Source organism: Caloenas nicobarica, chromosome 1, assembly GCF_036013445.1.
Source record: "Caloenas nicobarica isolate bCalNic1 chromosome 1, bCalNic1.hap1, whole genome shotgun sequence".
In the NCBI taxonomy this organism is placed as follows: domain Eukaryota; kingdom Metazoa; phylum Chordata; class Aves; order Columbiformes; family Columbidae; genus Caloenas; species Caloenas nicobarica.
Genome location: NC_088245.1, coordinates 73,548,771 through 73,576,116, shown reverse-complemented (window position 1 = coordinate 73,576,116; position 27,346 = coordinate 73,548,771). Strand labels below are relative to the sequence as shown.

The 27,346-nt window shown below is 38.4% G+C and overlaps 1 protein-coding gene across 2 annotated transcripts in view; it reads right to left on the bottom strand.

The window, feature by feature from the left end:
- The window catches only part of LRP6 (LDL receptor related protein 6), a 124,003-nt gene that overhangs the window by 93,059 nt on the left and 3,598 nt on the right, over nt 1–27,346 (bottom strand). For both annotated transcript variants that reach the window (XM_065632091.1, XM_065632099.1), the window contains exon 2: nt 16,991–17,384. In XM_065632091.1, coding sequence (XP_065488163.1) covers nt 16,991–17,384 — 394 coding nt within the window. The remainder of the gene's footprint in view (nt 1–16,990; nt 17,385–27,346) is intronic.

Sequence of the window (27,346 nt, the reverse complement as noted above, 5' to 3'; positions counted from 1 at the left end):
TAAACCACCTAAATAACATCAAATGTCTTGAAAAATAAAGTTATGGCAGGAATAGTGATTTGCCCAAGATGTTTCATCAAAACAAACAAACAAAAACCATAACCACAAGATACCACACAAAAAAGATTCAGAAACAAAATCCTCAGTCAACCATCCCTTGAAAAATGTTGCAGTAAGCAGTGTATTTGCTCAGTGATATACAAACCATTCATTCCACCCAACTATAGCAACAAGGCAGACCGCACTGCTACCAAAACTCTTGTCTTTTTAAACAGATTACACCACTGAATGTGTGGATGGTTTTGTAAAGTTACATGCTTGTAACTATTGCCAACTCATGACATAAAGTCTTCAACTAAATCTGTACATAAATATTACTTACCTGAAGAAATAAGCTCTGCAAGCTCAGATGATGCAACTCAACCATACTGTTATTATAGTATTTTCTACACACTGATTTTACTTGTGTAAAATATCTGTTAACATTTCAAAAAGAATGACCACATTGTCTGGATGCCGGTTACTTTATATCATGGCCTGATTTGCTTCTATACACAGCAGTTAAACTTTCAGTATACCAAGGGCAAAAACCTTCCCTTTGAGAAATCACCTATTTTTCTATGCAAGTGGTTTAACACCTTTTAACTTTAAATTAAATAGCATCTGACCCTCAAGTAAAACATCCAGTTGCTAGGCTTCCTGACTCCATCCTACCACGATTCTCCAGGCTACATTTAGACCTTCGCAGTATTGAAAATTCACAGCTCCTGCCCTTACAGATGACAAAACATCAATTAAAGACTCTCTTCAGCAATTGCCTATTTTAGGCTTTTTACAGTGTTCTGATTTTAAAACTATAATCTATACACTTAAAGACAGAGGAGAAATATTTCTCTTAAAAACAAGACCACACACATTCCACAACCACCACCTTTATTTTCTAAAACATCAATATCCTTCTGCAGAGTATCCTCTCACCACACAGCTCTCACTATTGCCTAGTTCAGAAAACATCCACAGCTACATGATGCAGCCCAGCCATATGACTTGCAGCACTACCAGGCCACCACAGACCTTGTGCAGCTACCACTGCTTGCTCAACTGCAGTGCCTGGGGAGTTTTCTTAGCACTGGAGGGTGACAAGACCAAAACACTAGCCGCTTGGCTGCAATAGCTTTTGCCGTCTCCAAGAATCTGAACACACGTGATCCAGGTGACAGGGGAGGCACTTTGCATTTCTTAAATTCACCATCTTCAAACCACCCTGGCTTCAACTTGAGTGTGCGGGTAGCAGCATTTTGAACAGGCTCCTTATAGCCTACACAGACCAGGTCTGGCCATCTCGTATGTGAAGCTGATCAGTCAGTTCTACACAGCCAGACAGAGTCAGTCAAGCAGTTCTGTGCCACAGACACACACGCAACCTCCACCCACTGACTGGCCATCCAAGCACACAAGACAACAGATGCCTCCAGGTGGACTTTGGTTCCAGCCTAGCAGCTACCTTTTCCATAGGTTGGTGTAGACATGGTTCACACAATCATTCTACAGACCACACAGTATTCTACTAATGTGTTTCTATGCAAAAAGAAGCTAATGATATATTAAAAAAAAGTCACACCTACCTAAGTCTCTATCTATGAACAAATATCCCAGTACAGTACATTTACCCCACTCACATTCACCTTGAAAATTGTCACAGAGCAGGGAAGACAGTTTTATAACTGAACACGCACAGTGTTATCATTAAAACACCAATTCAATTGAATGGTATTTTTCTTCTGGCAGTGACAAGAGTTTGCCTGCGGCATCATTCAGCTTACTTCTGCTTACACGTTTTGCCCACTCTTGTGTTTCTGAAGATACACAAAGGCAAATAAAAGAACCGCTTCTCAAAACAAGTTAATCCAATGTGCTCTGCAGCATGTCAAGAATGACACAGACACAACACTACCTTGCAGGTGAAAGGCTGAAAAAGCAGAGAAACTTAAAAAGTGATCGGCAAAACAAGAAAGTTTGTTTGCTTTTAGGATATGCAAAACCAATTCTGCTTCTGATAAGAGGAATATTAGTAAAATATTTTGTTTGCAAAGAAGTGATAGAAAAGAGAAAAAAACAGAGCCGGGTGTTTGTGCATTTTTGTGGAAGACACTCTACCAAGCCACAGTCTCATTACTGGTCATTTTTATTTAAGTTAGAACCTGCTATCTTTCCACTCCACTTTCATACCTTCCCACTTCAACAGTTAGCAAAGTGCTAGACACAAACTTCAAATTCAGTCAAACCTGCAAAAAAGAGACTAGGACTAAAATTAAACCAAATTCTGAAAGAACCCACAGACCTCTTCCACTATTAAACTGCAGTTACCCTTGCTGAAGGACAACTCTGTGTCCCAAACCAGAATGCTGCCCATGCCCACTACTGACTCTAAATTCACCAGTTCACCACAGAAAATTTTGGTTTTTGAAAAGAACTTCAAGCACCTCAAATCCTAAAGAGGGTAACAAATCTATCCATGAAAAAAGGTCTTGGATAAATAAGACATTTAAGCTCTGAAATAAAATCGGGCATGGCCATTCTTGTCAACAGTGCCTATTGCTGAAACACTGAATAAAGTGTTGTAATCAAATTAACCATATAACAGGGCATGTGAATTGCATAAATCAGCCCACAAATGTCTAGATGGAGATTGCACCAGGCCATAAATTACCACTTTATTAACTTACATGATTTCTTGTCATGCATAGAAACAACTACCTTAAAACTGTTGTCTTCAGTTATGCAAAACAAGGTAATTCTAGATTAAATAAAATGATTCAAGATTCTGTACATAGTTTGCCTACAACCTTTTTGTTGCCTCCTTGGATACAGCAACTGTTCATGTCATTTTACGATTTTGGAGCTTTTTTTTTTTTTTAAGACTTACAACTCTAGTTAGCCATGCAAAGAAAACACCAAACTATCTCTCTGAAGGTTAATACAGAGCTCTCAATAGTATTGTGAAAATAAGATGCCAGAACTTAGTGACTTCGTAATTCCAGAGGGGCATGCTGAAATGAAGAAACAAGACATGTAATGTCTTCAAAGTCAGCCATAAAAAGGCTAACTGTTCCCACAGATTTTTCTTATTGTTTCTAAAAAAAGGAGCCAGAACTTTTCCATCAGAAAAACATCAGTTAAGCACTCACTGAACATATGTTTGACAAGCTGTGTCTTACGTTCATGTGAACTTCCTGACCATGGCCACACCAAAGGAAATTTATCTAGAAGCAGAGAATAATGAAAAGAGCAAGTTTCATCATTCACCAGAAAAAATATATTTGCCAAGAAGATGTACATGCAAGAGGAAAAGGTAGCCATTCTTTTCATTAAAAACAACAAACATCATCAAGCATAGAATTGGCCTGATACTTGTTCTCACTACCTAGCTTGTGCATTTTTCAAATTCTCGGCGAAACTCCTTTTTATTAAGCAGATTTGGCACGTAGTTACATAGAAGAGAGCAGTCATCCGTTACACTAGTTTAAATGTGATTTTGGTCTTTTCTTATTTAAGAGAAAAAAAATTACATAGATCAAGCTTACTCACACATTTTACCATCTTAAGAGAAAACATTTGAAGCTAATACTCAGCAGTTCCTGAAAAAAAGTTTTATAAAGCATCTACATCCTGCACTCAGAAAACAAACATTTAAGTCTGGACGCTGCAATGCCACAAACTCTCTTTGTGCAAAACCACCGCTCTCGACCTAAGCAGCATTCTCAACACTGCTATGGCAAAATAACTACTAATAATGTGATTTTATCTGTCCAAGCTTTACCGTGTACCACAATAAGCCTGCATGAAAAACTCAGCAGTTCACAAGACAGATTCTAAGAACCATCTTTAAGACACCTTGGTAAACAGAATTTTAGAAAGAACACTTGAAAGCCACAGCCCAAGAGGATATGCTTAATGTTTACATTATATACATTCTCTCAAAAAGTTGAATGTAAAGCATATTTTTAATATTGGAAGTTGGAAAAGTGGACCATGTATGTGGTGGGGGCAAATACTGTGGAGAAGGAGAGATAGAAAGAGAGAAGTAAGGCATAGTTAGATAACCTTAATAAATATATGTTTTTTAAAATGTCGCATCTTCCTTCACTTCAAAATGCAAACATTTGTTTCTAACTATCATTTTTAATGCAGAAACTTCACTGAGTACAACTATTTTCAGAATACTACTGACTTTTCCGTTACTACAAAATTATTTTTTTAATATATTCACTTCATAAATTTACTTTATAGTGAACTAGCTCTGCAGATTCTTTCATTGGCACAAAATATATTTTTTTTTTCTTACTTCAGCAGGCAATTGTGAACTCAGGAATGACAATCCCCAAACTAACTCAAGTCTTGGAAATCAACAATTGAATAGTCTTATGCCAAATCATTCATGAGCAGGAGCCTACGATTAGGCTTCTTAATCTGTAATATGACAGGCGGCACTCAAGTCAAGGTTTAAATATCAAGTAACTGCCATAGATGACCTTCTACTTGATTTCAGGAGTGTTCTCTTTAATCCTATTTAATGTTTCAGGGTTGCTTTCTTTCCTTTTGTCTAGTTTTAAATATAGGACTTCGGCTATTCTATAAAAGAGCTGTCAGGCAGCTTTCCCCAATATGACAAATTCTACTTCTCATTTTCATAAAGTCACTTTTAGAGTATCTTAAGAAGTTGCTCTCTCCTCATCCATCCAAAACCACTGATAGCTACATCAATCTCTTAGCTCCAGGATCACACACCACTAAGTATTCAGCTGAGGTCCTGCAAAACATTCAAATACATTTTAAATTTTGAATGAGCAGTCCTGTCAAGATCAACAGAGCAGTTACAAGTAACACACGCTTATGAGGGTCACCAGATTAAAGTCTGAAGTCTTTAGCCTTTAAAAGACCTACAGCCAGAGTTTTTCTATAGCTCCACTCAGTTTTTAATGGATCGACTTCTGTAACAGATTTCGGGCACTTCTTATTTGTAGATTTTTTGGTGTATGTACTGCTAGTATTTACATTGGTGAATTCTACAGATAAAATATGCACACACACACTTACATATGTCAAAAGCCACGTGCATGCACATGTGGGCAACCAATGTTGTCCACCATCTTTACAAAGTCGCATCTCTTTGTTCAGAGTTTTGGCTGAGGTTATGTATTTTCAGGGTGCCACATGTCAAATTCTCCAAGGGAGCTTTTCATTATGTCATAAAGAGGATGAAGGGAACGGGAAAGATGCTTTGGGAGATTTTAAAACCATGCAAGTGGGTGGGGGAAAGAGTCCCAAACTACGTAAATCCACAGTTGGTCTCATGTTGTGTGTTTTAGAGAATCATAGAAGACAACTAATACTTTCACAGCCACACATGAGAAATTCAGCTCATAAGATTTCAACTTTAGATTGCTAGCAGTTGTTTGCAGAGGGCCAGACTTCAAAAGGAGAAGAGTGACAAAGAACTTAAATAGGAACCAGAGCTCAAAAATCTTAATCTTCCCACTCTGTTGCACGGGTGGCCCTTTCGCATCTGTAATCCTATTCTCACTGAAGAAAATGGGAAGACTTCGGTCTCTGTATCTGTACAGCCCACAGATGACCATAAAGCATATCAAAACTCAGAAAAACCACTGAGCCTTTCTCACACTCATTGCTTGGCTCCAGTTCAGGTATGTTCTGCTGGACATTTAAAAGCTGATACATAGAAACCCTCTATATTCTGACTCGGATTTTCCTTTTTTAACCTTCAATTAGCTAATTATCTCTGTGAGACCAGCTGATAGCATCAATTTTATATGAAGGGGGATATAGAGACGACAGAACATGCAACAACAGGGCCATAAGGCACAGTTTATAGGGAATCTGCTCCAGACAGTGGAACCTGAGACTGGGAACAAAGAGCCCCTCTTTCATGTTTCGCAGTTATCAACAAGACTGTCATTCAGCTACTTGCTAAACAGTGGGCAAATCGCTCTGGTTACATAAACTGCTGAGATTTCACCAATTTTAATGAAGTGAAACCAAATATATTAATATAAAGAACTCTGGTTAGAAACTCGCAGTTTTCCGAGTCTCATTTCTGCCTTGAAACAGAAGAACATTTTTAGGCAAGGAGACAATTCTTCTCTAGTTAAGTAACAAATTTCTGTCAAACCTCAAGAACACATTGTACTTTCATGCTTTCGTAGTATCCATCTCTTTAAATCCAAATTTGGTTTGTAGCTATAAAATGTTGATTAGGACTATATCATTTATTTAATGCTAAAGCTTTTAGTGGTTAAGAGCAGTGATCAGACCTCTGCTAAAACAAATCTCTGGTTTCACTATTGACTACTTGGCCAAGCCATTCTGCGCCTGCCAGCTAAAGGAGGAGCGCTGGCTTGAACACCATATCCAGCAATCCTCCTCAGTCAAGCAACTACTTTTATGTACATCTAGGGGCCAACAGAAATTCTCAGTCAGAACCTCCAGCCATCACTTCTGGCCACAATAAGCACATTATTAAACATCATTTAAAATGGCATGTCAGGCTATCAAGATAAAACAACAAATTGTTTAATCAGGAAAGCACAGCAAAATCAATGCGCAACCCATACTTTATGCAGTTAACAGGACATCTCTGTGAGATCTCACAATCAGGTGAAGCACCCGTTTACCAACATATACAGAAACAACAGACAGAATCAGAATCCAGACAACTCTGGATTGTTAACAACTGCTCAAGCTCCATCATATTTCCAATATTTACAGTAAGTAATAGGCGAATTTTGGTTTACACATCTGAAAGTGTTCTTCCAGGACCTTCTTACATTTTGAGACCTACTGGAGCTCACTACTTTATAAACCCCAGGTATCTCTTGAGTAATCTCCTCCCACCTTAATTTTTACCTCAGACTAACCACACTTATATCTAGATCTAAACATGTGCTTCACAGAAAGATTTTAACGTACACTAGAAAAATAAATGCTGAAAAAAAAAATCAAAATAGCATCTTTTAGTTCAGCTTACTCAGAAGTTTGCCAGAGATTAACCTAGAAGTTAGACAATAAGATACAGTTTTATTCTACAACAAATAAATACATTTTTAGTAAAAGAACCTTCTACTTGAGAATTGAAGAGATTCCTATGCGTGACTACAATACACAGCAAAAGAATCACACAAGCTTAATTTGCAAGACAGCTTTCTTTAATTTTAGGATAATTTTTAACAACCTGCTACAGCAGAGATAATACTTATCCTTTAAATAAGAAAAATAAATTTCACACTTATATAGATTTACTCAGAAAAAAAGCTCTCCGACTTAACAGCGTTCTTAGTTGCATAATCTCCTATCTTTATCTCTTCTTGCTTAAAGTGACAGAAAAAACTTAATACAAGTAATACTTTATGCTGAAACACGGAATTAAGATGTAAAAGTGTGAAATGACAAGGTTCCCATGAGAAATGAAAATGTAAAGTATGTGTTAAACAAGCCTGGAGAAAGAAAGCGGGCGGGAGGAGAAAAGAGAGACCCAGAATGGATGCTTTTTCTTTTTTTTTTTTTTCTTTTTTTTTTTTTTTTTTTAAGACAGTGCTGTTAGAAGGATACTAATTAAAGCATTAAGGTCCAGAAAATGTATTACTATTCTTTATATTTCTACTGATCAGTCCAAGGAAAACAAAGTTTCCATATTTATGGGGGTTTGGGTTATTGCTTTGGTTTTTTTTTTGGGGGGGGGGGGTGGTGCAGAGGTGGATGTCTTGGGTGTTGTTTGATTTGGTTTTTAGGTTTTACATAAGGTAAACACAACCACCATGTTTCAAGTATAAGATACAACTAACTAGACACAGACACCACAAATACATATTACATATACATTCTCACCCACACATATGCATTTAAAACACACAATTTAAAATCCAGAATACTACTGTGGAACAGCATCCCTGGCCTATCTGAAGTGATTCTGCTCCCACAGACAAGGCTCAGGTTTTTCTAATGCTTTCTTTTATTATGAAACACCCACAATTGGGTTTGTTGTTTTAAAAACAGCCTGCAAGAAACAGCCAGACCAGGAACTCAGAGAGGCTACAGTAATACAACAAAGAGTTAAAAGGAGTAATTCTCCAAGCATCAAGCAGAAATCCAAAGCACTAACTTTTGCTTTGCTCTGCTCATTTTCAGGTCTTTTATACACAGATCTTGAAACGGTAGAATTGTACAGACCCAACTAACAACCCTGGCACACTGACTGTAACGCAAACCATCTTCTCCTGTCCCGGGGTCACTGTACAAATTCTAGAAACACTTATTTTGATATTTTATGTCCCTGGTGTGTCCTCCTTTCTTAGTAGCTGCACTGTAAAGGCTGCATTACCTTGACGTCCTCTGTACAATGAATTATCCCATGGCATTTTATCTGACAACTCTACAGAGAAGACAGTACTGAAATACCCTCATTCTCCACAGGGGTAGCCTTCTTTTTTCCAGGAACACAGCCAAATAAAGACGATTCTTCTACAGACTTTGTTAATCATGCCAAACTTTCATACAGCTGAGTGCCACGATTTTCATTTTTTAAGCAGATTCAATCCATAGTTTCTTTGAAGAATATTATCGGTCTGTTTCGAATCAGGCTAGCAAGTGGATTTATCAGCTTTCTTCAAGAAATGAGCCATAAATCAATCTTTTTTGTCAACAACATAAATCCAACAATCAACTTCCTCCAGGGGAACAAAGGCGACTTTCTGCTCCATTTTCTACACTGTAGATCAAAACCCTCAGTCTAAAGTTTGGACCAAACTTTAAACTCTAAAATGGACACATCTCAGCCACTCCCCAAAACACTGAGGGAGGGGGAAAACCCACAACCAACCAACCAACCCATGCTATCTTGATTCCAAATGAAGAAAACGTAAATTTTTCTTCCTCCAGCATTCCTTCCATGTGCACACTCCACAAGCCCATGAACGAGCAGACTCATCAAAGATCAGGCCTGACACTACCATGCTTCTCTCATCCACTGTGACTTGCACTGAGTCTGCTTTATACTCCGCTGCAAACTGCCAGGTGTACAATGTGTCTGCCAATAGAAGAAGAAGAATTGTGAGTATAATACAATCTCAGTTCATGGCAGAAAGTGTGTTCTTGACAGTGAAGCTTACTTAGAAAGGGAAGATGATGGCTGCAGGATAAACAAAGTTTTTAAACCACACTTCAATGAGCTGTATTTGCTAAAGGCTGATTCTGCCAACAAATTTCTTCTGGTGCAGATCTGCTTTAACACACGTTGCCTGTAAGGCTCATCAATTTCTGGAAAAATCTCCTCTAAAATAGTCTGTCTAGAAAGAGTAAAGAGATTACAAACAAAACTTTTCCCTAAGATGAAGTATAAAAATAATTTCTTGCAGCAATTTGCAATTATTAAGCTGAGCCAGCTGCAACGGTCTAAGTGAGCAATCGAAAGGTCTCTCCTACAAGTCTTATTAGATGTCATGGATTCTGAAGTAACGATTTCCTGACAAACACTGCTGAGCTATGTAAGTTTTATTCGAGGGGAGATACAGCTTGTTTGTTGGGGTTTTTTGGTCCTTGTTTTTGTTTGTTTGTGAGGTTTTTTGTTTGGTTGGTCTTTTGGTGGTTTTTGGTTTTTTTTTTTTACTCTGGCCCCTTCCCCAGAAATAGCACAGATGTTTCTTCAAAGCCACTCTGCTTCCTTAACAGGAATGCTACTTTGAATTTCTCAAACAAGAATACAGAATGAACATTCTCTCAGATTATAACTCCCTGCTGTAAATTAATATGGCCCCTTTGAATTCCTGTTAAGAATTATTAAAAGTTGTCTTAGGATAATTTTAATTTTTTAAAGTGTGTGAACAAACATTTTTTTTAATTAACATCTAGCTAGTAATGCTTACCAGAAGTCTAAAATCATCATTTTACTTGTGTTCACTCAGCATAAAGCTTCATTCAAAATGTTGTTAGTGAAAACTTGTTTGTTCACAATTTATTTTTCTAAATACAACAGGTCTTCATAGTCTAGACTTAGATGCTAAGTTATAATTGCAGGGACTGAAAATGCAGATAAACAGAAGCATGCCCGAAGTCTCATCACCAGAGGTTATTCACACAGACCAGAAATTACTACCTCAGTTTAAATACTTAGTTCTAACTTATTAAACAAACACTATATGCAAATATCTGAAGCATGCATTGATACTTTACAGCAAGTTGCATAAGGTTTACTAATTCTTATCACCCTTACCACTGCACCACTGAGGTACACATTAAGGGACAGGCCAAATCAGCCTCTTGAATGTTATCCCAAATTGTCAACAGACTATCATTTACTATACCATATTCACATGCCTCACCAGAACAAGTCTGAAACTGAAGACACAAAGAGAAAAAAAAGCCAATGAACTTAAGTGTTTTGACAAACTCTACAGTGTTTCAAGATGCTACAAGCTTATTTACAGGAAAGCTGGCAGAAGGGAATGCACAGCCCTCAACTGGACCAGTTCACAGTCTCATTTTCTAGATGAAGCACTAAACAAAGGAGGTAGAGATGAAAGGGTATTTTCAAACTTGCCTACAGCTAAAAGTATCTACAATTTTAAGATATCTGAGACTGTAAGAAAAATGTTTGTCTTGCAAAAATCAATTGTATGCACTCTAGTTTGATTTCTAACAAGCAAAATCTCTCCCATCTCCTTCCACCTCCTTCCACAAAGAGAAGACTAGGTAAAGCACCTGAAAATTAAAGGAAATATATTAGTGAATATGGTCCTCTCCTAGTTCCTGGCAAACTCTGGCAGTAGGGTGAGGACAGGCAGTAAATGGCAGTAAGATCTAAAACCAGCACAGCAAGATTTACAAGAGAGGTCACCTCTCCAGGCTTTCACTCTGTTTTAAATATGTGGGTTTCTGGTTACCTTGCTTCACCTCCTCCTTCAGGTGAGGCAAAAAGAGAGGAGGAGAAAGAAATTAACATTTTGAGCTGTGCAATAAAATGACACCTTTACAATTTTAGTATTTAGCCTCATGGAAATATCCTAGCACTGGACTGGAAACCAGCAGCATATGAACCATACATGCCAAATCTCAAACAAACTTTGCCAAGTTTTGTGAAAGAACTTTTCAAATTGAACAGATTGTCAAAGACTTAAACAACACAAAGCAACCTTTAGAGTTAATATTCAGTGCTATTACAGTAAGTGAATAGTGTCTGTTCTTGTTCTCAGAAGCCACAAAGATCTTCATGGGACTAAGAGTGAAACCCCCAACACCTTATACTTCAGAAGCAGAGGGAGTTACAATAGTTCTGGGGCAGAAGATGGCAAGGACATTTGAGATGCCACAACAGCCTCTTGCAGGATGAAGTGCTGCTTTACATGCTGTTGGGTTTTGAACTGTACAGTATAATCCTGGCCTAGGCAACCTTCTCTGATTTGTAGTCTCCCATGCCTGGAGATTCCAACCACCCAACAGTCCCTGTGCTAAGATCATCCACCTACTAGTGACACCAGCGCTGCATTTTAGATCTTCCAAGAGTTAGATGCTGCTCAAGAGCTAAGGCTGGCTGCTCCTGATGCAGTGTCATCAGGACAACCTGTGCAATACTGCTGAAATCTTTTGTGTTGGCTTCACTATCTTTAAGTCGCAAAAAAAATACCTTTTGTTTTGTTTAATATCTTAGCTGTTATCGGAATTTAGTGATGTATTTGCAACAAACAATATCATCTGATCAGAGCCTCCTTAGGTGAAGAAAGATTAAATACAGCTTATAAATCTTTCTGTCAACACCATAGCAGTCTGCAGATTTCATATCAGCTAAACACTTGCATATAAGTCACCTATAAAACCTCAAAATTAACTCCTTACTGCACAGGCCAGGCTATACAGCAAACTATTAGCTGAGTGCACTAATCCGCTGCCTGTGAAATAGGTTAGTATCAGCAGTGGAGCAGGAAAAAGATTTTCAGTCAGAAGCAATCTGCTCAAGGGAGAGGTGGCATCAAGCAAGAGAAGCTATGAAGCAAAGTCTTCAGTTATTTGCATCATTTGGGGAATTTACATGTAAGGTGCCATTTTATATAATACTAACTTGCATGCAGACAAAAAACTCCTCACTAAACAGGTGAATTCACAAATAAAATTCTGATTTTTTTTCACTTTTAATTTTTTTTTTCTGAAATCAAAGATACTTTAACTGTTACTAGAACTGTTCACTTTCCTTCCCTTATGACATGGTTTAACCAAAGCTGGCAACCAAGCATCACACAAACACTTGCTCATCTATTCCCTCTCCACCCCAACAAAGTAAGATGTGGGAGAGAACTGGAAAAAAACCTCATGGGTTGAGATAAAGACAGTTTAATAGGATAGCAGAGGCAGAGAGAATAATAAAAGAATATACAAAACTAGTGATGCACAACGCAATTGCTCACCACCCTCTGACCCGTGCCCATCCTGTCCCCAAGCAACGACTATGCCCTTGGTCAGCTTCCCCCAAGTTTATATCCTGAGCATGACACGACATGGTATGGAGTATCTCTTTGGCCAGTTTGGGTCAGCTGTCGTGGCTGTGTCCCCTCCCAGCTCCTTGGGCACTCCCTGCCTTCTCCTTGGCAGGCCAGTATGAGAAGCTGAAGAGTCCTTGACTGCTTAGCAACAACTAAAACATTAGCGTATTATCACATTATTATTACTCTAAATCCAAAACACAGCAGCATACCCCCGACTAGGAAGAAAGTTAACTCTATCCCAGACAAAACCAGGATACTTTATATTGTTGTACAACATTCACAACTCAGCAACAAACACTACTAGTTCCCATGAATCTTTTCTTATGATGTGCAGATGTAAGGCCTATACTACAATTGCTTTTGTGCTTGACATGCTCAGAAGCAAGTTACCAACTTTCAAAGAAAAGAAAATAAGTAGGTCCATAAAGAAAGAAAGTATATGTATTCCCTGCAAAGGTTTTACATGAAAAAAAAGAAAAGAGAAAAGTCTGCTGGGGTAGGGGTATGTGTTAAATCTGAAGATCTTCCCCAACATGCAGAGTACTCCATTCAGAAATCAACTTCAGCTGTCATAAAAAGTGTTGTAGCTCTTTGTACTCTACTTCCATTAACTGAAAACCTTCACAACCCAAAAGCTTTACAAGAGTTTGACAATTAAGGTAACTCTATAGACTCTCATGATTTAAAACATGTTCTGAAAAGTAAACAATTAGCACTTCTAGAAGGCACTTAAAATTCCCTTTGTGGTGAACAAAACATCCAGAATTGAGAAAAGCCAGTTCACTTCAATGGTCCTTCTTACGAAGAAAGCTAATCAAGTTGTCTAAAGGATATTTTTGGGGGGAACTGTAATAATGATAATGAAGTCTCTTCCTCGAAGAGAAAAGGGTTGTACAAATTTTTAAAATAACAAGAAAACAGCAGTACAAATATACAATACTGCATTTTCAAGCAGTACTTCCTCAAGAATCTGAATAGATGTGCCTCTTTTTTTTTTTTATCTTGAGTGTTGAAGCAGAAAAACCTCTTTTCCACTTGCTCAACTGTCATGTGAGCAGTTGCTAAATCTGGTGCTCTCCTGCACTTGGTGGTCTAACACCTGGTCTTCCCCTGGCAAACAGTCAACATTGAAGCGTCAGAGTATGTGTTACTCCCAGCTGTTGATCTCATTAAGAAGGCCTCATGTTTAACACAGGTCAGGAATAAACAGTTTCAGAAAGGATGACTAGGACTGAGAAGCCTTCCTGAAAGTGCCCTGAGCTCTCCATCTCACTTCAAAAGGCAGCTGAACAAGCACCCCATTCCCCTCCTTTTCATCCGAGGCCCCTTTCTCCTCCCTCCTGGTACATACACAATATTTGAGTATCAAGACAACTAAAATAGAAAAAAGTAAAGTAAGTTGTAGTGTATGAACATGAGAAACGTGAAACTCAAACATCAAAACGTCTGTAGAAGGTTGCCAGTAAGAGGAGCCTACACATTTTAGATTCTGATGGCTTCCTAGACAAAAATACCAGAGTAAAAATTAGATTTGGCTGCTGTGTCTCAGTTACCAACCAAGAAAACATTTTCCATTAGTAAACATATTGCATTTCTCAACCAAGTCTAACTTCTACTCCAGTATTTCAGTTATGCATGTAACCTCACACACAATTAACACATGGTTTTGGCAGTGGTAGCAAAGGCTTCCCAAACCAGTTATTCTTTAATCGCCACTACTGTTGCTGTAACATGCTCTGAAAGAGTCCAATCATACTCCTCCCAACTATCACAACAGCACTGAGTAATGACCTTCACAGAACAACTGTTGAATATCCTACAACAGCCAAGTTGCAAAAAAGACCAGAGTGGTGGTGGAACATTTAATTTTTTCTACACGGGACACTGCCAAGAAAATGTGTTATTCATGACTACATATTTGTGCTAGCTTATATTATTCTTAACATTTCATTTCAGTGTAGGCATTCTCATGTTTTCAGTAAGATAGACACATATAATACACACACATGTACACACGAGCACAGAACAGACATGTAGATCAACTATACCTGACAAAAACTTTTTATGAAAATTGGACTTGCGGGTAATGATAACCTTAGCATAATTTTTGCTGCTAAATAATTTCTTTTCATGAACTGCAAGAGTTTATAAAACTGTATCTGGAATAACCATCAACTAAGCATAATAGGAGATGGATTAGACTGCACGAAAATAAGGGGAGTTTTGCTTTTCCAAGTTTTGTATTTTATTAACTGTTCTTAGATCCTTTTATGGCTTTTTCCTACCACTGTCTGCCAGGCAACAGTGTGAAACCAAAAGACATTTACAGGGCTAAAAAAATGTAAATATTAGTGAAAGAAGCATGCACACAAAACCAGTTTGGAGGTGATTTTTTTTTTTAATATATATCCCTGTGCTGATGCATTCCTTCCACCTATGTTTCAAGCTTTGGAGGAAGTTCTGAAATGTAACCAGATTTATTAAAAGCTGAGAGGTTTTCTGTCATAAAAGTGCGTAAGAGAACCGTAATTTTTGCAACTGCAATGTGGTTAAGACAGAGAGTGGATATATTACTGTATTACCTTCCTAAAACATACCCTTCATATAACAACTTAAAAAGCAACCTCTACAAAGATTTGGAAGAAAAAAATATTTTGTCCTTCCATTACATTTGATAGAGGGGTTTTCTTGTTTGTTTTGGGGAAGGGAAGGTTGGTGTTTGGGTTTTTTGCATTGTTTTGGTTTGTTTTAAATCTAAGCATACTGAAGTGTTTACTCCTAGTGCTTTAACATGTCATCAGTATGGAAAAAGTTATGAGTTCACTTTACCTTTGATCTATTTCATGTAGTTTCCTCTTCATGTAAAGTATTATGAAAGAGTGCAAGAGTACACAATCGTCTAGTTTTGATCACTGAGCATATTACTGTACATATTCAGAAAATACAAATAAATACTCTTCTAAAAAAGACCAACTGGCTTTACAACAGTGCATTATTCCTAACTAACGAGAATCTCTGTCTCTGGCTACAAGCAAAATCAAAACCACTTTGATTGTGTTTTCCTTCCTTTTCTCTCTCAGTTTTGGGATGGTGGGTGAAAGGGGCATGAGCATTATGATTTTTCTTGCATTCTTAAATGGTTTTAGAATCTAATAAAATAAAACTAATGCTATCATTGGCTCCAAATTATGAGTTGTAAAGAGACAGGAAAAGCATAAATCCATCCTTCTGTTATTTCCAAAGCTGGAAAAATAAGTAACACAAAAGAAACATCTTTCCTGTTTATATATTGTCAAAGGCTTATTGAAACTGTGGAAGAAAGTATTCAAGATATGGAATTTCTATGAAGTTTAGGAGAGAAGCCATGTTTTACAAAGAATTTCTCTTTTGGAGGATGAGACTCAAAACACACAAGTTCAACAAATTATAAGGTAAAGAAGATACAAGAACTAAACCAGCCCTCATTTTCCCAAAGAAACAATGCATTGATTTCTCCCCGAAAAAGCTGACTGGAAAAAAAAAAGTGAAATGGCAGTACAACAGATTAATTTTCTTGCTTGTTTATGAAAAGATAGTATAAGATATATCCTACAGATTAAAAAACAAACAAATAAAAAAACCAAAACAAAAAAAAAAAAACCAAAACAAAACCACCACCACCACATCAAAAGATTACACAGAATCAAGGATATCCCATTAATCTCTCACTTCAGGAGACCAGTCACTTTATCCAAGATGACTGTCTATAGGGTAACCTCAAGCTAGCCATTTACATAATATCACCAAAACCACCACTGAATTTAGCATTTCTGGCAACCATAGCTTGTCCCAAGAACAGAACAAAAAAATACTACTGTAAGTCACACCCAGGGACTGAAATGAGAGCTAAGAAGAATTAGATCTGTTCTGGAACGGGCTAAGCCAAAACACAGGACTTTTTAAAAGTTCCCTGAAGGGTGTAGAGAAGAAGCCTTCTGTAAATTTACTGGTTAAGTGCTAAAACATGTATCAAATTTCTAACACAGTGTATTGATTTCTCTTATTTCTTCTGCTGTTTCAATCAAGCATAAATATGAACAAACTTCCAAAAAAATCCACTACTTGACACTGCAGAGAGGCACAAGCCTGTCCACAGGCAGCTGATGGCCTATCAAACAGATTATATTGGATTTTACATTAGAACTTTTCCATTTCTGTTCATCTTCTGCACTACTGCCAAAAGAAGTTTCTAACACTTCTTTTAAACATCATTGATTCTTAGTTTTTCCCAAACGAGTAGAAGTGCAATTTTTTTTCAAATCACACTGATAGAAAGAGAACCAATAACGCAAAATGGCTTAGGATAACTTTGATAACAGTACCATCGCTTATTTAAAATAATTCAACAAACAAGAAGTAGCAGAAATATTAATATTTGTAATTATTTTGTTTTAACAGAGACTTACCCTCTTGCAGGATCTAAGGCAATTGCTCTGGGTTGATCCAATTCTTGCCAAAACAAAACTTTTCTCAGTGATCCGTCTAAATTAGAAACTTCAATCCTATTTGTTTCAGAATCTGTCCAGTATAATTTCTCTCCCAGCCAGTCACATGCCAGCCCATCAGGTGACAGAAGTCCAGAAATGACCACATTTTGTACACTCCCAGATTTATTGAATTCTGTTCGTTTGATGGCTTCTTCACTTACGTCACTCCAGTATATCAACCCCTTTACAAACACGAAGTCCACTGCTGCTGCATCCTCTAAGCCACCCACAATCACTGTGGCGTTCTCCTTCCCGTTTGCAGCATCCACCAGTCTCAGATCACGTCGGTTCGCGTACAGCAACAGTGGGGCAGCTTTAAAGGGGAGAAATAAGGGGTGGGGGGACAGACAGATGCATTAACACCACGGATATTAACTATAACTTGCACTATGATGGTGCATCAGGCCACTACTAATTTAAGAATTTTTTAAAAAATATTTTTAAAAGGTGGAGGGAGGCATTTTGAAGTTTGACTAAAAAGCACTGACTCAAAGCCTTTCAACAGTGCTACAACTCAAGATGGTAACTTAGTAATGGGCAGCTCATTATTCTGGGCTGTGCATTATTAAAATAAGATTAAAGAAGAAGGGAGAGAACAAAGAAAACAGAGGTCTGAAGTGCCCAAATGACACTGTTCTATAGAGAAAGATGCTTAAATAAGAATCTGAAAGATGAGTATAAAGCAGTTTTCTAAGTGCTCAGTGCTAGCCCAACTGAGCAAAGATTCCTTTTTTTTTTTGCTAGAATTTAGATATATACATCCCATTTCTATAAAAGCATAATTCATGTCAAGCTATCAAAGCCACCTCCGTGTTGATGCTCTCCAAAATTATATATCTCGGACATTTTACATATAATACATACAAATACAAAATTCATTGCACAGCATGAGATGAATGCTGGTTTAGAGTGTTGACGTTGGTATGAAGAGGTAGGGAGAAAAATAAATATACAGGAATGGATAACACTGACTTCTTTCCGTCTCGGCTCTACCACTCCTCATTAGTTGTCTAACACAAAGCCTTTATTTTATATGCCTTATTTACTTACTCTATTGGTTTGCATGGTCTGTATATTTTTCATACATAATACCCAATGTGACTAATGAAACGTAGTAACCATGAAAACAGATAAGTTTTGTGAATGTAACATAGTTCTTTAATTGCCCTTAACCACAACCTATATATCATGAAACGTCCTACTTCAACAAAAAGTTAAGTAAAAAAACTATAGTTGCACAAAGCAGACAATTGCACCCTTTTAAACACACTATCGGAAAAAAGTTCTACCTTTCCCTGTGTTTAATCAGGCACTGTAGCAGCAGAGCTGTACAGCAGCATTTAGATACATACTATGATTGGCATACCTTTCACCATACATATTTAACAAAAATCTTGCAGATTTCTTCATCAGCATAGGTGAGCACTTCAAACTTCTAGCAGGGTGTATGTCCTAACTGAAGGGCTTACATTTATAGAACCAAAGACGTGCACAGTTGAATAATGTCAAGGACTACACTGCCAGAAAATGTACAGTTCCTTGTAAGAGAAACTTGCACTGAAATCAGAAGTACTAAAACACACTTCAGAGAATTCATAAGCTAGTTTCCAAGATCAGACTATTCCCCTCATTACCACAGAACTGTTCATCAAAGATACTACCACATGGGTATCGGGAGAAGCTGAAGGAACTAAGATGTTCCTTAATCTACCTCCAAATGTGTGTTTGGAAGCTTTTTACTTTCTTTCACACACACACACACAAACCCACCTGAATTTAGGCGTTATTTCCTGCCCCCTAAAGATTTTAAATGAATTACAGTAGAATTTATTGAAGTGCAAGTTGCTTACGATGAGTGCATTTTTCAGAAAAAAAAAAAAAGTATTTGATAAACTGAAAGTAGTAAAAAACAGATATGCAATAAAACTGTCTCCTTTTAAAGTCTGCATACAATTGTAACCTGAAAAATCTAGTTAATAGCCAGCTCAGTGTCATCTAGTGCACCATAGGAAAGCGTGCAGCCAACTGGCAGAGCTTTCTCTAATAAGACAGCATGCCCAGCATTTGAAAAAAGGTAAATCCATACACGAATGAGTACAAGTTCCATTATTATGTGCAACACGGAGCAAGAGTACCCGTGCACACAGCATGCACTGAATTGGAACACCAGGCATGTCAAGTGTAATCACCGAGGCCCGAAGGCACTGCTGAGCCTAACACAACCACATCGTATAGGTTATTCACTCCTTGCTGGAGCTCAGATTTGGCTGAGGAAGGACTGAAAAAAAAGTCTTTTTCATGAATGATGCAAGTTATTTGAATGACGGCTCAGAAGAAACACAGCTACACTTCGGATGTGTAGTTTCATATGGATTGATTTGAAGCCGCAACTTGTAACACATTCCACAGGGCTGGCAGACGAGGAAATTAGGTTTTCCAATTTGTTGCAACATTCAGGAAAGAAGCATGCATCACCAAAATAATAAAAACCAGGTTTGTTTCCCTACCTCGTCCAACCCTTCCCAGAAAACACGAAGGCTTCAATATCTTATAACACCCAATTACTGAAGTTGGCAGCACAAGTACCTAGTATAATCTTTGCCATTTACTTGACTCAAACAGCAACACTAAAAAGAAAATTGTGGCGGAAGATCCCATCCTGCCCCATATAACTCACTTTAAAAGAGGCACAGGACACTGAAAAGACTGCTTTCTTGAATCATACAGCTATGAACTATATTAATAGCCTAAGGGAAGGAGTCCAAGAGAAACTCCTTTCAAACCTAGGCAACTATTTTGCAGTTTAAGTTATAATGGGGCAAAGAGATACAACTCAGATAATTTTTAAGTAATCAAAGCTGAACTCTTTATATATGTTTCTACTTCCCTTTCTACAGACATGATAAAAATACATACTTTAACTGCAACAAACTATAATACATTGAAGTAGAGAGCTTTAGAAGTAAAAGAAAAAACACTCATCTTAGAAATCAACAATTGAAACGCTAATGAATATTACCATGTCCTCCATCACCAGAGAGGTCTACATGTAGTTTATTCTTCTAAATAAAGTACCCAATACAGAATTAAAAGCTATGCTTACATATAAAATAAGCTTTTTTGCATCCACCACCAAGAACAAACATTTGCTTAGGGAACACAAAAGTTACAAAAACTGAAGTTTAACACATTTGAACTGCAACAAAAATAATTTAAATTATAAGACACTCTTGCTAATAGTGGGTCACTGAGCCTGACTGCTTAACTCTGACACATAACATCTTCCCTAAGCTTACCACATTCAATATTAAAATCCAGCCACTGCCTTTTTCGCCCCACCTCTACAACTAGAATTCCCCATTAGAATCCTTCTCCTCACCAGTGAACTTCAGTTCTTGTACCAAGTATTTCTTTTGGCTACAGCTCTTGTGTCTCTCCCCAGCATACTGAAAGTTGCTAATCCCCAAGGTACTTAAGTCTGGTTTCCCTAACACTTGTTTGCTTAAGTTGTGCTTTGTACATCTGACTTGTGGCTTAAAAATGCTGCAGCCCACAGGATGCGAAGTGATGAACCAACATAAAAATATCACTTTACCAGCTAAAAATGTTTTTCATGTTTTTTGGTGTTTAAGTGGTTACTTTAAACTGCCAGTATTAGTCCCACTTTCCTTTAACTAGTCCAGAGGCCTTTTCCCTGAGTTTCCACTTGCTCCCTTTCCACTTTCAAGGATCCTGTGACACCTCTGGGTGCCACAAGGTCAGTGTTACTTTCAGCATGCTCATTCTCTTTCACTGATGCGGAATTTAGCTTTGTTAAAGCAATTAGCATAGTCTCATTTTCCCCAAAGCCTTTTTTTCTCATTCCCAACCCCAAGCAATGCTGTTCTACCCCCTCACTTAATTAAGGGCCCCTCCCCAAGCCAATTCAAATCATTACGTCAGTGAGAGGTTTGACTGGGTTCATGAGTTGAATCCACTCAAGTGGTGCAGCGAACTCCAAAACTAACAGAAGGCAAGCGGCAGGGAGTTGGAAGGGGGAGCAGCTCTCTCCACTTTCTCTGACAGCTGGCTAGATCTGCTCAAGATGCTACTGCAGCCACATCCTTTCTTCTTGGCTCCACTTTCAGCTGCTAGTTTCTGATCTCTCTTTTGTGTTGGCGCTAGCACTTGTCCCATACCACAGCGAGACAATGCAGGGAACTAAACCAGCAGAAGGCTACCATGCTCTCCTGCCACCTGCCAAAAAGTGGTTTTTAGCCAGCCATCATCCAGAACCAGTTCAGTACAAAATCAGATAAACATAAGTACTAGCACACCAGGGAAAGGGAGGACTGCATCAGCTTTGACAAATTAGTTGAACCAATTGCTTATGAACCTCCAATTTAGGAACAGGATCCACCAGACTAGAGGCGGACACCGTAAGTTGTGGCAGCCTGCCCCAGAATCTCTGTGTGGCCCAGCCAGTAATACTGGGAAACAGCTCACACTGGGGAAAGAAACATTCATGCAGGAGTCCACAGCAAGAATGGATTGTTACACTGGAAGACATCCTTGAGCTGGGAAGAGAAAACTCCTTGTCTTTTAAAAATCTTGCTGAAGAACTCTGAGCATCTAAAGATGAATTGATACTGCCAAGCACACTGCCACAAGGATGGCAAACATGAGGACTGGAAAAGAGGAGATGCAGTGATGAGATATCCCAAACAAATACACTCTGACATGGATGACGCACAGTAAGCATGAAAGATTAGCCAGACGCCTTGACAGAATGACATGCACGTACATTCAGCCCACAAGAGAAGGAAAAACAGATAAATGGGTATAGATAACCAAAGAGCATTAAATTCAACCTCCTCAAAACCATCCTATACACAAAGACAACCATCCCCATTCCCAAGATGTCCCACAAAGAGCCAACATAAGAAAAACTCTCTGAACAGACACAAGGCTTCTGGCACAGTCAGTTGCGAGGACCTTCCCTTCACTCCCCATGTTTCAAATTTCTTCATCATTGCTTATGCTTATAAGGTATTCTGTATCTTTGTTATCTGTCAATGTTTTGAGTTTTGCTGCTCAGTTTGGGGGAACAAGAAGGAAAAGGTTGAGGCAGCACTGGGAATAAAAGCCTGGGAGATTTGTGTCAAATCAGAAGAGAGGCAAGTTGCAAATGTAAATAAACTTCCTCAAAAAGCAGGGGCCCAGCCTCAAGTAACTTATACAGAGATGGTTCATATTTTCAAAAAAAATCATGAAGAAATACATAAGAGTTTCAGCACAGCAAGCAGCAGGCCAGGATTTTCCACCAAGTGCTCCAGCACAGCACCCTTCCTGGTTTATTCCATGCAATTCACAATTTCACACTTTTTTTTTAAGAAAACTAATGAGCTGACTTATCAGTGGCTCCCATCCTACCTTCACTGTGAACAGAGATGCTCTCTTCTCTCTGAACCTCCTTGTTCTCACAAATATACTTGCAGGACACAGAAGGCAACCAGGACTTTAGTAAATAAGCATGCGGCAGCCCAAGCTTGTCAGAAGGGACCTTTTCTCCTCTTTTCAGCTATCCTAAAGTGTATTCCACAAGCTAAAGCCATCCAAGGGCTGTTCAGATGGTATCTCAAAAGATCACAGGAACAGTCAGGCTTGCCAGTGAATGAGATTGGTAACAATACCAGTGCAAAACCAAAGACACCAAGCAGCAACAATGGCACTTGGATTCCACACCAAGCTTCTACTGTTAGTTTTGCAGGCCTTTGGCCAGACAGGAACTTTGGAGAGCAAGACATCCTGCAAGACCAGCTGGTACAAAGGCAATAAGTCACCCTTTAGCCTGCTGAATAACAGCAAAAAACTTCTCTTACTAAAGTGCTAGATGGATGGAGGCAACAGAATGAGAGGAGGAAAAAAACAGAGTGCAGAGAAGGATAAAAATACCAGGTCCAGGCATAAAAAGCCAACAGACCTGGCAGAACATAGCAAAAGCACACATGACTGAAGTACACCAAATACTCCAGCATATCACAGGCAAACTTCCTAAATGGCAAGCATGACCTGTCAAATCAACCTGTTGGCAACAGAGCCACGGAGCCAGCAGTTGATGATTTCCAAATTATCACAGCATGTCTCTTCTCAGTGTTAGGTAGTATAGTCACACTGATTCACTGTCTCAGCAAGGGAAAGGTGACTCAGCTCATCTTCCCATAACATTGATCCTCCTACTCTGAATTTCTTTCCACTGCACTCTCATAGAGATAAAACACACCACTTTGACTGGCAGTTGACATCTTTGTAACTTAATATGCTGAATCTATCTTGCTGACAACAGCCTATGATAAGCAGAGCGCTATGCTCCCTAGTCAGGCATCTGCTTGCAGCTACATTGCCATATAACACTACCACCTTCTTCCATTACCCTGCTGCTTACAAGACAGAGCCACAAAGTGGCCAGAACATCAAGGTGACCTGGCAGCAGTGCAGTACACTTTCCTGGGCCAGCAGCAGACTCGGGAAGGCACGAAGGCTCAAAGGGATGTGTGACCAAGTAGTATCATGATCCATATTAATGTCTGCAGAATGTCAACATTACACTTTCCATTTCCTCAGGTGTCCTCATAACCTTCCTTCAACACTCTCCCAGTTTCTCAAAGAGCTGTCAGAATAACAAACAGTGCTGCAGATGAAGTCATTCCAGTTCCAGTTGCACATTGGCAATACTTCCCTAGTCTTACTGGCAACACCCATGCTTAAATCGACACAATCTGTTTAATGAAAAAGTTAGTATGCATGTAGACTGCTGCAAAGCATCTCCTGTCTGCAAGGGATGTTTCTGACAGTTCTCTTGAGCACACACCTTTGCTTGTGCAGATAAAGAGATCTTGCTTTGCTATACTGCACCAGTTAGAGTCCCACATTTGAACAGAGATGATATTTCCCAATCCAAACTTGAAGCCATGATGACAGATGAGATGACCTGATCACTCAGAAACAAAATGCTACCGTTCACACCTTCTGGCATCACCATTTCCTACAGAGCATCTAACAGTAAGAAAACAAAACAAAAGCCTCTATCTCTATATCATATTCCTCAGGAAGCTGTTGAAAGACTGCGCATTGCTTAAGTCCCTCCACTGAATTGGAGCACTGAGGCACAACATGATGCCATGACAGAGACAGCCCATTTCCCAAAGCCCGGGAAGGCTAAAGGCTGCGAGATACATCTTGTACACCCTGGCAAGCTGAGACAGGAATGCTCCAAAGTTTGTTCCTAGTCTGGAGTAAACACAGCTCATGAGGTGCTCCAGCCTGGACAGCACACGTGTTTGAGGGTGCACATCCAGTCAAGAGTGGCCTGGGAGTGCTTGCCCTCAGTCACCACTTGCCTCCACAGCTGAAGGACCCTAGTTATACTGGCAGACGCCGTGTGGGAATAGCCCCAGCCAAGGAGTCTCACACAGATTGCTAATAGTTCCACATGGACCAAAAAAATCCACACCCTGAGCAGCAACACACTGGTTTACCTTTAAACCAGCAAAGCCCTTTTCCACATTGACAATAAGTTCAGGCATTGAGCCACTCTTAGATGACTTTCAGCAATCTGAGCTGGCATGTCTAGTACTTGAAAAAATATTTCCTAAGTCTATCAGTTTGTCTCATCAGGTAAAAAACAAAACAACTTTTAAATTTATACATTATGTTTTGTGGCTGGGGCTTTTTGTTTGTTTAGATTTTGGAAGCACTATCAGGAAGTTGCTGTAAAGCGTGAACACAGAATTTAGCACAGAAGACCCCAACTGGAGGACAGAATGACCCACAAAACGGAAAAAGTTGCCAGCACTAACATGTACACCACAAAAGTGACAGCCTTCAGCTGGGACATGATGGTAGAACTGATTTGGGACAGAAAGAGTGTGGAGAGCAGCAGTACTGCCTTGAAGGCTTATCATATTTTCATCCCCACTTCTCCACAATTCTTCAACAAAACATATCAGCTATCCAACGGTTTCTTTGTGGCATACTTTCCAGACCAAGCTCAGTGAATGGCATTTTTGTCAGTTCATCCATCATAACAAATACTGAGAAGAAGTCACACCTCCAACTAGTAAAACAATTTCACAGCTTTTGTTTCTCATGCAGGTAAAATACTTCAAGACAAGACAGCATCAACAATTTTGAAAAAATATGCAGGACTCATGCTGAACTAGAAAATTTTATAAGAAAATGGAAAGAAAATACAGTGCAAGTTTAAAACAACTTGCCATCAAGCAAAGGAAAAAAGTTTTCCAAATGAAATTATGCTTTAAACAGTCAAATTCTTAAGCCTATTAATTTTACTACAGATTAATATAATAAATAACAATTCCAGTTCAAATGAACAGTTAGGGACTGTTTCTAGAGGATAAGGAAAGATGTGCATAAACGTCAAGCTTTTTGAAAATTATTGCACATTGGATATTTTTTTTTAAACACAGTTGAACCTATGTGATTTCTTTTATTTTTTTAACTCTCAAAAACACTCACATGCACTACAAATGTCAAATCTGCAACAGGCTTAAGTTAGATGTAGTGACACATGAACAACAAACAAACAAAACACCCAAACAAACAAAAACACACACATGCAGTCTCCCTTGAAAAAGGTGAACAATCTGGTCTTTTTCATGTTGAATATGACTCATTTCTGGTAATCCAAAAATAAAACCAAACAAACCCATAAACACAGAACTATCCAACTTGGAATTATTTTCCTTGTGAATTTCCTATTACCAACAGGGCAAAGGCTAACTGTTGAGCCTCAGTTAAGTTTCTGAGTAATTAGAACACTAGTGCATTTTCCAAAAGAGTCACTACAAAGTTTACAAATTCCTACTCTTCTATTATTCTTAATATTCCTACTCTATTAATCCACCTGTGGACCAGAGGATTCTTAGATTTCCAAAGTGTTAACATTTTAATTAACACTAGTAAGTACAAGCAAGAGCTTTACTCACTGCTTTGACAGAACAACAAAGGAAAAACGTATGAAATGCTATGACACCTGACGTTTCGGTTACCTTCTATATACTCTTAATTTCTAGAATTTAAGCAAACACATTGGCCACCTTACGGAAGTCTGAACTCTTTGACAATGGGCAGGGGAGAATGCTTATTATTGAGGAGTTCCGGAGGCATAAGCGGTTTCAAAAAAATAACAAACAAAAAAACCCCAACATGTGAACTGTTTTTTCTCTGGGAAAAAGTTGGGGGCGAGGGGGGGAGGAGTAAGAGGAAAAATATAAAGGAGAAAATAACATTTTGGTATCATAAAGAAGGAAAACAAATGATTTTTGATTAAGAAAAATTACATAGCAGTTGATTAAGATCTTCTGTCTCAAATATGATTACTTTTCAAATCTGTCTTCAAGAGCTCACACATGGCCCTCATAAACAGAATTAAAACTATAATCCCATTTCTGCCACATTGATTATATCACAAGGGAGTAATTCTATTTAGGTAATGTGATCCTGTAACAAGATACTAAAAAAAAAATCTGTACGAATGTTGCCATTTTCTATATCTGTTTATATTAAAAACATTTTCTTATTGTTCTCTCTGTATAAATAATGAAGCTCAGAAAGCATTCCATCTTTTAAACTGACATGCTCTTTCTCCAAACAGTTTATAACATTTTGCAAAGGAAGTAAAGTATTACTAACTAAACCATCGCTTCTTTCAACCAACCTTTTAAATAGTATTTTCTTAAAACTGTATTATAAATCAAATGGGAAAAGGTATTGCAGTATTCCTGTCCTATTATAGACTGGTATGTTTGACTCCATTTCAAAACTGGCAGGATACTGTGCCAATTACATTGAAATAGGAAGGTCTGTAGCAAGAGAATCACCAGAAGACAAAAAAAACCCACCCTGTTTTCATAACTGTCTCACAGGAGAACATAAGGAAAAAAGAAGAAACAACTACAAGCTCATTTCTACTTGCATGACCATCTTCAGACCAAGTTCTGTCCACATGGAGCAAAGAGCAAGCCTGTTAACATTGGCAATCTCTTGCCATAAATATTTATAAACTACAAGAATATCTGGAGATCTTAATGAAGGTTCTCTATGTCAGCTTGCCTGCCAAATATATAAATAGGAAAAAAGTTGGGTGCCAATACCCAACACATATGTACATTCCATTAGATATGCAATGGCTTTCCCCTTCCAAGCTTTGGACAATTACCACAAAACAATGACACAGTTTCTTTGTTTAGAGTGCTGCGTATTCTGTAACTCTGC